The sequence below is a fragment of the Lacerta agilis genome, chromosome 1 (genome assembly GCF_009819535.1).
Source record: "Lacerta agilis isolate rLacAgi1 chromosome 1, rLacAgi1.pri, whole genome shotgun sequence".
Classification (NCBI taxonomy): Eukaryota; Metazoa; Chordata; class Lepidosauria; order Squamata; family Lacertidae; genus Lacerta; species Lacerta agilis.
In genome coordinates, this window is record NC_046312.1 from 104,296,259 (window position 1) to 104,311,261 (window position 15,003).

Below are 15,003 nucleotides of genomic sequence, written 5' to 3' on the forward strand. Positions count from 1 at the left end.
GTCCTGGGGCTCCTAAAAGGTGTGGGGCCAATAGGCCCGTGCCTGCTCTGCCTGTTTGATAATATGGCACAGCCTCCTTGCCTACATGGGACAAGTGTAGTTCCTTCTTCCTCTCACCACTCCAGTTGAACATGTACTGCTAACCTCTCTCCTGGTATTAAGTTTAGCTGCTGTCAGCCTTTTCCCCTTAGCCTCTCCCAACCAAGGAAAGGCAAAGAGTGTGCAGGGTGAGGGTGGGGAGATTAACAGAGAAAGGGGAAGTAGGTGCAGTCATATCAAAACTTTTAATACTACTTCATCACAAACTATAGATCCTCTTGTACACTAATGAATGTCTTCTGCCAAGTGCACGGGCTCATTCCTATTACCATGCCCCCAACATATAGGAAGACCAGGACACATCCAGTGCAGTAGACAAGGAGCAAGATGATCCCCTTGTCCTATGACAGCCACCCACATGGATGAACACTAAGTTCTCTGTGAGTTTACCCGCTGAACAAGGTTGTAGGAGAGGGGAATCTGGAAGGTAGGTGCAGTTTAGGGTGTTTTGGGGGGCGGTAGTATGGTTGAAAAAGTTTGAGAAGCACAGCTTTGCCTCTTTGTGAATCACCTGTCATTCGGGATTACGATGACACGTTGCACACATAATGCTAAACCATAGTTTAGTGCTATGTGAATGAACAACAGTGATCTTCAAGCTTGTGTACTCCCTCATCCCCCTAACAGGAGATTGAAAGCATCTGTTTCCTGTTTCAAGCTAATTGTGGTTTTTCTTTATGCCTGAAAAGGACAAACTGTGGCTACTTTAAACTATGCACTGTTGAAACAAAACAGGATCAAGTTGTGATTTATGATGCTGGCTTGATTGAATAAACCATGTTAAATTTAATCAGAATTCTCATTTAAGACATAACAGAAACTCCAGTTACATGAAAACAAGAAGAGGATGGTAGAGAGCAGAGGAAGGGCCGTGCAATGGTTGGACATGGAAGAGAGGGGAAGGAGTATGTGAGCCCGAGGTTTGTTGCTGCTCATTCATGTAGTGTTAAACTATGGTTTCACATTACACGTGAACTGGACCAATGAATTTTGCACAAATGGGGCTAGAGCAACTAGGATGAAATGTGAAATGGACAGCTCTCCTATTCTGGTGGCTGACAGAGTCAAATGAAAGGTTTCACTCACAAACATGGTTTCAAACCTACCACTTGGACCACCAATATACTTCAGTTCTGCCATATCTGTGATGCTTAGCAAATCTGCTCCTTGTCCCTGACATGCAATACGTGCCTCGTTCCAAGAGAGAACAGAAAGAAGATTGAATTGGTAACAGATCTGAGTGTCTGTGTTCATCTCCCAAAAAATGTCACAGCCAGTCTCTGTGTGAAAAAAGAGAAAGAAATCAGTTAAAAACAGCATGATATTACAAAGCAATTAAGGAAGATAACACTCTGAGATAACAATCTAGCTTAATTAACACCAAATGAACAAATGGAACTGCTAGGACGATATTATTACAAATTTGCTTTCAATGTTGTGGTGTCAAAACTGTATCAGGAAGTAGGATGCACTCTGAAATTTAAAAGGAAAAGGAAAATCAACTTCACACATAGGACAGAATTCCTCCTGTCTTGATAATGTCAGTGAGTAATACAAGTTTTAACAATTAAGCAAACAGTGACTTGAATTGGTGAGCAGGATCTAACGAAACATTTACTTCCCCATCTTTCCTTTCTCACTGTCCATTTATTGGTCTGATCTCCACTGACCCATAGACACATAAATAGGGTTAGTAGACAGAGGTGCATATTAAGTAACATTTCTTTTGTTTAGAAGTGAATTGCTACATGATGTGGCAACTGTGGCTATGGACAATTAAACCCTCAGATTAGTAAGAACTGCAACAATAAATAAATTGATAAAAATTGCAAGTACTGTAGCAGGGGACATTGTTGAAATGCAACATTTGTTTTCCTAGGGCATTTATATCTGAGGTGCACTTCAAAGCTTCTTCACTTCTTAAAAATCCTCCCCTTTCTTCTATCTTCTAGAGATTAAGACAGGAAAGAGAAAGGATTCCTGCTATATTTGCACATAAGGAAAACATGGTTGGTTCTTTAAAAACAACAAGTGGGAATTCCTTTTCAAAAGTTGTATCTTTCTTGCTAGGTTGTTATGGGGCTGCTAAATACTTGAACCTAAGATGTAAGGAATAGCTCTTATGATTGCATATTGATGGAACTGGTTTAGAAAATAACAAATCTCATACAAAGATAACAACTTCTCTTCATGTTGTCAGGAAGACTTTAATGAATTATTGTGGGGAGGAAGAGGAATGGAATCTGATCTGATGGAGTCAAAGGTTTATATTTTCATGTAGAATTATGGAAAATGTTTAATGAAATGAGCATGTAGTGTTCATCTCTCTTGCTATGATAACAATTAAAAATATTGTATCAGCAATAGGAAAAAGTACACATTGGCACTTGAAAATCTTACTGATTTCAGTGGGGGAAGTGTGCACTTTTGTTTTCTTCCAGTGAAATCAATGGGATGTGCAAGTGTTTAACTTTGGCTGGATCATGTGTGAATGTTGTTCTTGCAAGCATAGTGTAATCCAATACTCTTTCTTTGAAAGTGGCCAACTAGAGAGAGGGAGAGAAAGCAAGCAGATGAATGCTGGTGAAATTTCTCACTTTGGTTTTATGATATTAAGGTAAAGGGACCCTGACCATTAGGTCCAGTTGCGGATGACTCTGGAGTTGCGGTGCTGATCTCGCTTTATTGGCAGAGGGACCCAGTGTACAGCTTCCAGATCATGTGGCCAGCATGACTAAACTGCTTCTGATGAACCAGAGCAGTGCACGGAAATACCATTTACCTTCCCGCCAGAGCGGTACCTATTTATCTACTTGCACTTTGACGTGCTTTCAAACTGCTAGGTTGGGAGGAGCAGGGACCGAGCAATGGGAGCTCACCCCGTCGCAGGGATTCGAACCGCCAACCTTCTGATCAGCAAGCCCTAGGCTCTGTGGTTTAGACCACAGCGCCACCCGCGTCCCTTTATGATATTACAAGGCAGTTTTACTAACCTGGTGCCCTTCAGTTGTTCATCCTAGCCAACAAAGCCATTGGTCGTGAACAATAGGAACTGGAGTCCAAAAAGATCTGGAAGGCACCAAGTCGGTGATCTCTGCTATAAGGTAAGGGACATGCTGAATGCAGCATGTAAGGCATGTCTATCTTGTTATTCATTAACTGTTGAAGAACACAAGCACATACCAGAATTTGGGCAAAGTCCCCATTTTTCATCTTGCTCATACTGACTTGTTGTGGCACACCAGGGATAGCCATCTTCTCTGGAATCTCTGATGCACTCATAGTGCCATTGATTGTTGTATTTAAATGGAAAAACACAAGGCGAACCATGAGAATTTCCCAACAGGGTATATGTCTCTGCATGAAACAAAATACTGAGGATAAATCACTTAGAAAAAGAATATAGAAAACAATAGGAAACCCTCTAATTTGTACTCCCCCAAATCTGGTATCACAACGGTCCTTTGATTTGGAATACTAATCACACTTACATGAAAGGAAGTTCCTTTGAAATCAGCAGTACTTCAGAATAAATGCATGCATTTGGGATTAGGATCAAATGTCAATGCAAGGCTGTGAATGTCACCAAGGCTGTGAGTTACAGCAACTATATTTGTTTTTCCATTCTTCTTGATATTATAATGTAGTAGAATAGCAGAGGTGACAATGAACTGCTTCAAAAATGCATCCATTTACAATCAGAAAAGATTTTCAACAGCTGTCATTATTTTAGTTTCATGGTTTTTAATTTTTAATAGCAGCAAGACACAATTGCAGAACAATTATTATGTACGTGTCATGGACAAAGAATGCCAGAGTTAGCTTACTAAACCAGGACATCCACTCATGTTTTTATTTGGTAGCAGTAGACTTGGCCTTTTAAAACGCATTACTACAACCACCATAGGATAACTAAGGATTAGAAATTGCTCCACAAACCATCAAATCCAAATGATGCCCTTGTGTCAGGATGTCATGTACAGTACTTATACCAGTGTAAATTCACACAGCCTCCAAATTTAATGTATTTTAACATTAAAAAATAAGGGCCAAACATTTGCATTATTTCCCTATCAAATTTATACTTCTCCCCTCCATCCTCAAACTTTTGGTATGGATTACATCTTGATAGTAACAACTTGATTTGCAACAGAACATAGGAGGCAGCCTTACACAGACTCAGACCATAAGTATTGTCTACATTGACCAGCAATACCTCTCTAAGGTTTCAGACAGGGGTCTAACCCAAGCCCTACCTGGAGAACTGAAGAGCTTATGCACACAAACCAAATGCTCCACCACTGAGCCATGATATTACAGTATTTTTATTCGGCCATTCACCTAGTTATAATGCATTGCAAATAGCTAATGGCTGCGCCCCAAGACAAGCAGTATATATTTATTGTAAAACTTAGACTCACAGGTGGTCTTTCTGCAACACCAGAACACGTGGTGTATATTGAGCACAAAACTGTGCAGATTATTGATTCGTAAATAGGTTTGTAATTGTGAATGAAGAATTGCAGGCTTCACACAGGAGCACGACTGGAACAAGTATCACGTAAGCCCAGTAATTGTTGGGCTTAGCCATGTGAAATAGATTGAGAATTAGGAGCATAAGCACATAGAAACTGGTGACTGTGGGGAGTGCTTTGAAATTAGCAAGCTAAACAATACTTTTAGAGCAAAGCTGCTTTTTTGAAATGAATTAATATTTGAGAAAGGTATCACACTGATAGCCTAGAGAGAGATCGAAGCCCTTTGTGGCAGATCAAACTCATGGCACGCATAACACACAAGAAATGGTCTTTGGAGTGCTTCTCCACATAATGTGGGAATAGTTGGCTCAAGGTGTGTGTGTTTGCTTGCAAGCCAGACACAACAATGGCTGTCCTTAACCCATGTGATTGGATCCTGTTTCTGTTTGTTTTAGTTACTTGTAAAATGCCGTTTTGAAAAAAACTGTTGTCATATAATGAAACTTATCTTTAAATGATATACAGCTTTAATAAACAATAGGGGAATGAAAAATTGGTCTGTAAACTGATATTTTAATGGAGTTACCCAATGGTTAAAAATTGCATCCTTATCAACATTGTATAGACAGCTACAGTAGTGAAAGTTTAAATTTTTGCCATATAACCCAAAACGGAACCACTCATGATATGGTGTACGTCATGACAACAGCTCCAGCAGCAATATTAATGGAAACATGGAAAAGAAAGCAAATATTTATTTTACCTTTGAATGCATGTTCACAAAGATCCCCATCAAGAGACAGGAACTGTTTCCATCCATATGTTGAATTTCTTTTTGCCACAACAAATTTGCCACTCTCAAGTGCTAATTTGTACTGCGATGCACCAATCAACCCGTTTCCAAGGCAGCTCCACCACAGTGAATGCTGAGCTGAATTGCATTCAGCCATGAGCAATGGCTGCTCTTGGTTGCTGATATTGAGTCCTAGACAAGTGCTTCGGCCGATGTTGAAAAGATGCTGTTTAGAACCCCATTTCCATAACATGTATTTTGAAAGCTGAGTGCAGTCTTCAAGGATGAGCTTCGATGTCTCAGCTTTAACACATGTGTTGAGGGAGTCACTTTGGATAATAAATATTCCTTTTTCTAGAACAAAAAAGGTCCATTTCAGTTCATTACAATGACTGGATTATTATCAATAATAGCAATAAGACATTCACAGTGGAATCCAATGCATGTCTACTCAGTAGTAAGCATCACAATGGGTCTTACTCCCAGTTAACTATATATAGATTGAATGAATGCATGAAAATCCTTTACTGATTCAAACTTACAACCAAACTTGCCCAGGAATAGCTTTTCAAAGCCTACTGAGTTTTCAGATAACCTTGGGTTTGAATCTGGTTACCCATTAATTTGAAAATCAAATTAATTAATTTTCCTGCAAATTGATAGTCATGGTTATTAATGAATTTATTATTAAGTACTGCAAAGTAAACTATGTAATACATTTATTACCTCAATATTCCAGGAGGAGTGTCCCAACCTCCAAGACTATGTTTCCTGCCACAGGAGAAGAATCATGCTTGTCAATATTTGTACAATTTATAGCATTTTAAAAAATCTAGGCAAGTGCTCCTGCTACAGCAGTCACCTCAGAAATATAACTTTAAAATTTAAAACTTTAAAAAAGGTGTTCCAGTTGTTAAAGATGTGTTGGGGAAGTACGCAAGTCCTTACCACTACAATGACACAGGTGCTAGCCAATAGGCACCTATGATTCTTGTGCAACGAGAGTGCACATATCTGTCAGAACTTGAATGCCCGCTAAAGTGAAAGTGTGGCATATCTCGGCTACGCTGTCCTCCTCTGTCTCAGAACAAGACAAGGAAAATGCTACTTCCTCGCAACAGACATTTTACCTGAGGGGGAAATGTTAGGATTACTAGCTCTCCGTAAGCTAAAAACATTGCATAAAACACATAATGAAATGATTGATTAGTGAAGCCCTCTAGTGAATGGCTAAGGGTGCTTCTATTTGACCTGTTTGTTGAATATTCATCCTGTTTTGTTTGCAGGGAGGTCAGATGACAGTGCATCAAAGCAAGTGCTATCCCACACTTTCCACTGCATTTTTCTGTAACTTTCCTTATTGCAGAAAGTCTGACCTTTTAAGGAAGCAGGTTTGTTGCAAAAGGCCTCCCAATCAATTTTAACTGCACAACCTAACTTTGACAGTATATGATTGGATCCAACCTGAAAACCACACCAGTCTGGAATCACCCATACTATGCATTCCTAAGCTTGCTTATTCTGAAATCAGTTCTATAGAGGCTTTCTTATTATTATTATCATAACACTTAATGCAAAAATAATCTTCCAAGCAATTTACAAAGCCTAAGAACCACTACACAAGTGTAAAAATCTAAAAGGTAAAGGTAAAGGACCTCTGACAGTTAAGTCCAGTCGCGAACGACTCTGGGGTTGCGGCCCTCACCTCGCTTTACAGGCCAAGGGAGCCTATCACTATTTTGCAGGAGGCTATCACTATTTTGCAGGAGGGATTCAAACACACATCAGAACTTTGGATTTGTGCGATTAAAGTAATGTGGCGCTGTGGTCTAAACCACAGAGCCTAGGGTTTGCCGACTGGTAGGTCGGCGGTTTGAATCCCCACGACAGGGTGAGCTCCTGTTGCTCGATCCCAGCTCCTGCCAACCTAGCAGTTCGAAAGCATGTCAAAGTGCTAGTTGATAAATATGTACCGCTCCGGCAGGAAGGTAAATGGTGTTTCCGTGCGCTGCTCTGGTTTTGCCAGAAGCGGCTTCGTCCTGCTTGCCACATGACCTGGAAAAACTGTCTGCGGACAAACATTGGCTCCCTCAGCCAGTAAAGCGAGATGAGCACCGCAACCCCAGAGTCGTTCACAACTGGACTTAACTGTCAGGGGTCCTTTACCTTTACCTTTCCTAAACACAGCAAACCCACTTAAAAAGACAGAGAACTTTTTGCGTTTAGGAAAGTGATGTGGGGAAATGCATTGAAAAGTGTGGGTTTAACAAATGATTAGCGGGGCAGGTTCTTCAGTCACCCCACAAACAAATCGGACTCAATGCTCACTGGAAACTAGATATAGGCCTACTCTAATAATCAGTGCACTAACAAGTCAGGATGAATTAATGTTGCTTGGAGGAGTCCTAAGCCTGTTTAGAATTGCAGGCAAACAGCGCAATCCTAGCCATTCCTACTCAGAAGAAAGCCCTGTCGAATTCAGTAGGTTTACTTCTAGATTGGGCTGCAGTGCAACCCAAGTTATTTGGAGTGACAGTGCCACTTAAGCAAGATGCCAAGCATGCAGTGGCCCCCCTGGACTGGAAGATTAACGCCAGGGGAACTTGACGGCTGACTCACTGTGAGCTGGAAGGGAATTAAAGGGGAGAGGAGAGGAGAGGAGAGGAGAGGAGAGGAGAGAGAGAGAGAGAGAGAGAGAAAGAAAGGAGACGCGCAGAAAAGAGCCGCCGCTTTCCATTCAGCGCCGTCCAAGGCAACTGCACTTTCCCAACAAAAACCCGGCCGCTCCGTCCAGCTGACTTACTCCAAAAGTAGGGCACTTGGTCGCGCGTCAAAACGGCGAGCTCCTCTTCAGCCAAGCTTGAGCGAACTATCAGCATGGAGCAAGCCCACAGGAGCTGCAGCATGGACTTGGCAGGAGACATTTCCGCCGCGTTTTAAGAGAGGGGAAAACCTTCCCGCGGAGTTGGCAGGAGAAGGACAGCCCCCCCCCCCCGTCCGGGAGAGCATGAATGGGAGGCGAGGGGAGGGAGAGCAGCTGCTTCTGTGGGGCTGAGCTGAGCAGGACGGGAGGCGCTTCCCGCCCTTTCCGCCCGAGGCAGAAAAAAACTCCGCAATTTCTCCTCTCTTGTTGCTGCAAGTTCCTCCCTGGGAGGCGGATGTCAAGGAACCAGTCCGTGACCACGGCAGAAAGAAACAGGCAGGCCCTGCGGGGGCGCTAAATAAATAAACCACCTTTATGATGGCAGAAGTAGCTAGAAAAATGGGGGACAGGCTACTCTGGTTGGCGGTGTTTTCCAGACGACGTACTCCTCCTGGTTGGGTTGTGGGGAGGTTGCACTCGGACGTTTCCGCGCCACAGTTCATTGCTGCTCTGGCGTTGCTGGCGCGCGCAAAAGTTTGGCATGCAAGTAGCAACGCGAGTTTGCTCATTCAACCCGCATACAGTAGGCTACTGCAGCGACGGGCTGGTGCACAGCTGTCAAACTTTCCCTTTTCTTGCGAGGAATCCTATTTGGAATAAGGGAATTTCCCTTTAAAAAAAGGGGGAAAGTTGACAGCTATGGGCTGGTGACGTGATGGATCGTAGGCTTAGCAGCTTGTCATTTGCAAAGCTAGCCCAGGGAGGAATACAAGCATCTGAGCAACAATCCTGCCCCACAACCATCTCCGGCGAAATTCCAGCTGTGAGGTTCTGTTGTGAGCGCTGGGCAGGAAGACCCATATGCGGAGATTGCTGCGTAAACAAAGGCAACTTTCTTTGGCTCTTCTTTAGTATCACTGGCGCCAACTAGTGACATTAACTAGGAACCGCTCCTACTTTAAAAGCTACCAGTTCACATGTATTCCTGGTGCCACATTCAGGGGCCGTTATTTATTTGGAAGATTTATAGATTCCTTATTTCAAGGTGGATAACTGTGTTTCCTAGAAACGTAGCAAGCTGCCGTATAACTGGCCCATGCCATGGCTCTTCCTATCCGAGTCTCTGGTTAGTGGCATTTTATATAGTTTGTAGCAGAATTGTAACAAAATTAAATCCTATTGAATTGCATGGGGCTTACTGTCAGACAAGCACCTAGGATTGCAGCCAGGTAAATTGCTAGGTGGCACTGGACTTAGTAATTAGGTGGAGTCAGGAGTTTCCATCTACTGTTCTCAAATACTGATGTGCATTCTATGGGCACTTCCAGATTTGTATTTTTGGGTGGGATTCAACCACATCCCTGAACATTGGTCATTTTTTAAATAAAAAATGTTTTATTAAAGATTTTCATGAAATACAAAAGAACGTGAAATCTCTCTTTTTTCTGTTCAGATTGTATAGTCTTTTGGTTACATTCAGTGTAGGTCATGTTGACTGATGGTAGTTGGAGTCCTATAAACCTGGAGGTCTCTGTCATGGGTGGCTTTTACTTATTATTATTTATAATTTTATATACTAATGGGATTATAAGCAAGTTTCTGCAAATATCTTTCCCAAATACAGTGGTACCTCACATTAAGAACTTAATTCTGGAGGTCCGTTCTTAACCTGACACTGTTCTTAACCTGAAGCACCACTTTAGCTAATGGGACCTCCCGCTGCCGCTGCACCGCCAGAGCACAATTTCTGTTCTTATCCTGAAGCAAAGTTCTTAACCTGAAGCGTTATTTCTGGGTTAGCGGAGTATGTAACCTGAAGCGTATGTAACCTGAGGTACCACTGTATATTGTTTATATATACACCTCAGTATTAATAAATTAAAACTGCAGCACTAATACGGATGTATAGGTTTGGGTTGTAAAGTGGTAAAGGTAAAGGGACCCCTGACCATTAGGTCCAGTCGCAGACGACTCTGGAGTTGCAGCGCTCATCTCACTTTACTGGCCGAGGGAGCCGGCGTACAGCCTCCGGGTCATGTGGCCAGCATGACAAAGCCGCTTCTGGAGAACCAGAGCAGTGCACAGAAACGACGTTTACCTTCCTGCCGGAGCGGTACCTATTTATCTACTTGCACTTTGTGCTTACGAACTGCTAGGTTGGCAGGAGCAGGGACTGAGCAACGGGAGTTCACCTCATTGCGGGGATTTGAACTGCCGACCTTCTGATTGTCAAGCCCTAGGCTCCGCAGTTTAACCCACAGCACTACCCGCGTCCCTTTGTAAAGTGGTAGCCTTGTGCAAATACATATAGAGGGAGCTCTTGGTTTTTGATGGGTCTCCCAGGCGAGGAGGACTACAATTAACCCCTTGCTTGTTTCCTATGCTCCTGCCATTCTCTCTCTCACCTACTCACACAGACGGATAACTGAGACTGACCTTAACTGTTGACTTATGGTTGACTCTGATGGTTGGAAGGTTGGGCAGGCATAAGGTTATAGAAGTTGCAGCAAGTGGACTGTCATGCTAGTCTGGTTCCCCTACAGATGCCATATTTGCAGCACAACCCAGACCATGCCATTGATTTCAATGAAGCTTACTCGCAGATAAGTGGGGTTAGACTTGCAGCATGGCACAACCACTGACAATGGGGTTTGAGACACATTTACTTAGTAAATAAGCTGCACTGACTTTTACACGGCTTACATGGATGAATAGGCAGCAAGGTGTAAGTGGATTATTCAATGGTTAGGGAAATTACAGGAAAAAACTGCTGCTATGTTTAGTCCAAATGATATTTGAGAGCTACCCAAAATTGATTCTTGGAAAGCAAAAATTATAAAAGATGTGTATTAGCATTTCTCATAGGTATGCTTAGGATCACAGCCAGGCAGCCCCCAACAGTTAAAGCGCATTCATTACTTGGCAAGTTGTGCAGGGATAGATTTCATTTGATTTGCATACCAGACCCATCTGCTTCCATTGATCATTGCAGCTAAGAAAAGAAGGGTATTTCACCCTCACCCCAGCAAAATGGACCACATTGTTGGAAAGGAAACTGCATATATTTGCTGACCAGAAGTCACTGTGAAGAACTAGTTCTAGTCCACATATATCATTAAAAAAAATGGCAACATTCTGAAAAGTAGTGTTCTAAATAATAGAACAGATGCTCTAGATACAACATGCATAGCATAGCAGGAGCTTTCTGTGTTCATAATAATTGATTACTATCAATGTCATTTGACCAGTGGGGTCTCATAAAAAAAGAAAGATATAATAAACACAATATTCAGGAGTGCTTGGAATTCTAACAAGAAAAACCACAAAACTAAAAATACAGTAGACTTGTGCCTAAGGGAGCTTGCTACAATTTAGAGGTTACATTTGTGGAGACAGAAGCAGCCAAATCCCCACTCTGAGCATCTAAAATGCCAGGTTTTAGAGGCCCATCCAGAACCTTTTGAACTTTCCATAAAGCTTTGTGAGAGATGCATCCAGCAACCAGAGGTGGATTTAGAACAGTGTGAGAAGAAGAAGAAGAAGAAGAAGAAGAAGAAGAAGAAGAAGAAGAAGAAGAAGAAGAGTTTGGATTTGATATCCCGCTTTATCACTACCCGAAGGAGTCTCAAAGCAGCTAACATTCTCCTTTCCCTTCCTCCCCCACAACAAACACTCTGTGAGGTGAGTGGGGCCGAGAGACTTCAGAGAAGTGTGACTAGCCCAAGGTCACCCAGCAGCTGCATGTGGAGGAGCGGAGACGCGAACCCAATTCCCCAGATTACGAGTCTACCACTCTTAACCACTACACCACACTGGCTCTCACACCACACTGGCTCACTAAGTGTTGCACTGGGCATGCAACTGAGGAGGGCGCCTTCTCAAAGCCTAATAAGCACTTGCCCAGCTTCTGGAAGGTGGTGTGAGGGTTCTGATAGAGTCCTCCTGCCTCCTTTTCAAAGTCGGCCAAGTGCTTACCAAAGAGTAACTCTTGCAGTAAAATATTTTAAAGTGATTTTTTTTTTTAAAGAGAGAGAGAAAGAGAGAGGGGGTGGGAGGGAGGGAGGGAGGGAGAAGATTGTTGTAGGAGGAAATAAGAGAGCCAGCCAAAGTTGCAACTTTTAAAACCAGCAACTTTTGAGCCTCTGAAAAACTTTCTTGACAATCTTCTCTAATGGGAAAAGCCTTTGATTTGCTTGTCAACCTTAAGGCTTCCGCTCTTACAAAAAAAAAAAAAAGCTTTTAATCGCTCCATCAGTGCTCAAGGAGTACCATATTTAACCCTTGCTTGCTGCTAGGCTTGCAGCTCAATGGAATGTGCTAAAAGAGGGACCAGGGATTCCCATGACAAGTGCTTCAACAGCACATGTAAGCCAGTAGTGAGGCTGTGTGGTCACTGTGTGGGCTTGGGCAATGGAACTTCCCCTCCCTCTCTTTCCTCCCCAGTGCACCTCCCCCAAATCTGCTGCAGAGATTTGGGGGAACTCCCAGAGCAGGGTTTGTTTGTTTTGTGTGTGTGTTGGGGGGAGGTTGAGGAAGGAGAGGGAGAGGAGAGAGTTGTTCCACTTGTGCATTGACTCTGTGGGAAATAACCCAGTGACTATATCCAATGTTAGGCGTTCTCAAAGTAGACCTTTTGAATGTGGATCTACTGTAATTCTATCATTTTCAATTGGTTTACTCTAAGTACTGTATGATAAACACTGGCTACCACCCTATGTAAGTAATCCAAAACGATGCACCTTTTTCCCCTGACTCTATAGTGTGCAATAAAGGAAGACTCCTTGATCCATGTGGGTTATGTTCCATCCTTGCAGATTAAAAAAACATTGTATCTGAGTATGCTTCATAGCTTAGAAGCACACACTGATAGGATTTTTTTAAAAAAATCTGTAAGGGTCAAACAAACCCACACAGATCAAGGATTCTTTCCTTACTGTTCAGTATAGTCTTTGGCAAGCTTTTGCTTTTTTATTATGCCTGACGTGTATAATCATGTTTCTTTTAAAGATATCTATCCATCTTTGCCAATTGGTGACAAAATGTTAAGACAGCGGAAAGATTTCAAAGTATGGACCATTTTCTGGAAATATAGAAAATGAAGATTTAGAGAGATGTTGATTATAGGTGGGTTCTGCTATAAATTACAGACCACAGATAGCCACTATAGAGCTAAATCAATTCCAGCTTTCATACCCCACTGTGAAATATAAGCAGACATTCCCATGGTGTGCTTGAGAAGTATGATAGAGTGGCAATATAGCCCCTGTCAAAGACAGAGAAGGAATGTGCTCTTCATCACAGCAGGATATTAGCAAGAAGGATAAATATATATATGAATTTATATTAGGGAAGAAAAATGAGAATCAACAGAGGAAAAACCCTGCAATTTCTCCAATATTTTACAACAGTGTAGAAGAAAAATAATTATAATGCATATGTCTTCTCTATCCAACAATTACACATAATTGTGTAATAACATGGAAAAGCAAGTTGACTACAAAAGACTACATTTATTTGAAAGTCCTTCATAAAGTAGATGCAGAAATGAGCAGCAATGCTGGAGTTAGAGCAATATATTAGGAAGTTGCAACAACAACATCTATGTCCAGAATTTGACCTAGGGTTATATAGGTATCACTATTGATATTGCCCAAAGTAATCAATAATGTAAGCTCTTGGACAAAATAGGTTGGGGGAAGAAAAGCAAAGCAAAAAAACTGTAGGAAAGCAAATGGAGGTCTACGGGGATTGCTGGGGATAACTGAAATCTTTAAAGCAATTTGAAAACTTACAGAATTGGCAATATTTGTAGAAAATCTAAGCACTGTAAAACAATGCAATCTTCCCTCTTCACAAACTGTTTAAGAAACTTGCATCTGCAAATAAGATGGAGTGACTTTACTTGAAAGGGAGTAGAGGGGTAATTAGTATCTCATATAAACTTTTAAATATTATGCTTATGTGGCAAAAAATATCTGGTCTGAACCAGATAGCCTGAGCTGTGATATTCTATGTGTGATGGGATACCAGAATATGCATCCAGAATGGCCATGTAATATGGCTGTCCCTTGTAGAGAACTATATGCCTGAAATCCTGATTTGTGCAATCTTTTTATCCACATTTGAGGGAAAAGAATAATGCAGACCTGTTTGTCCCATGTACAAGGCTCAGCACCTTCATTTGCATTGCAGAGTGTATGGGTACATGCTCACTCTTCTGTAGAGGTGACACAACTCATTTTTATTTATATCTGATTAAGACAGAGGTTCCAAAACTGTGGTCCAGGTGTTCTGTGGTGTAGTTCATGACTAAATGAGACTGACAGACTTGCCGTCTTTGAATCTGTCTAATCCTTTTAGACCATGGGCCATCACCACATTCTATGGTGAAGAATCCCTTATATTATGTGTTGTGAAAATTATGTTATGCTTTTCCATGCTTCAGGAAAATCCAGGTGGGCACATGAATTCAAGTGATGGTGACAACACACACATGTAATTAAATATATATGTTAGATACTGCATAGGGATCAAAAGCCCTTTCTTGATACTTACAAAACAGCAGGAATCAGTACCAAATGTTGTGACACATGGCACACACAAATTATAATATTTATGGGTCATAATCATGCCCAAGGTATTTGACTTGTTATAGAATCTGAAAATCTGTGCAAAAGTGCTTGATTAGAACAAGTCTGCTTACATATTAACATTTTAAAAAGAAAAGAAAAACTACTTAAAATGCCAGGTTTTAATTTTTTATTTATTGC

General features: G+C 41.7%; 1 protein-coding gene across 1 annotated transcript in view; it reads right to left on the reverse strand.

The window, feature by feature from the left end:
* Window positions 1–5,718, reverse strand: part of PLA2R1 (phospholipase A2 receptor 1) — a 47,883-nt gene extending 42,165 nt beyond the window's left edge. Inside the window, exons 1-3 of the mRNA XM_033165759.1 lie at window positions 5,341–5,718; window positions 3,283–3,456; window positions 1,215–1,379 (exon numbers count right to left, since the gene is read on the reverse strand). Coding sequence (XP_033021650.1) covers window positions 1,215–1,379; window positions 3,283–3,456; window positions 5,341–5,623 — 622 coding nt within the window. The 5' untranslated portion in view covers window positions 5,624–5,718. The remainder of the gene's footprint in view (window positions 1–1,214; window positions 1,380–3,282; window positions 3,457–5,340) is intronic.
* Window positions 5,719–15,003: the final 9,285 nt, after the last annotated feature.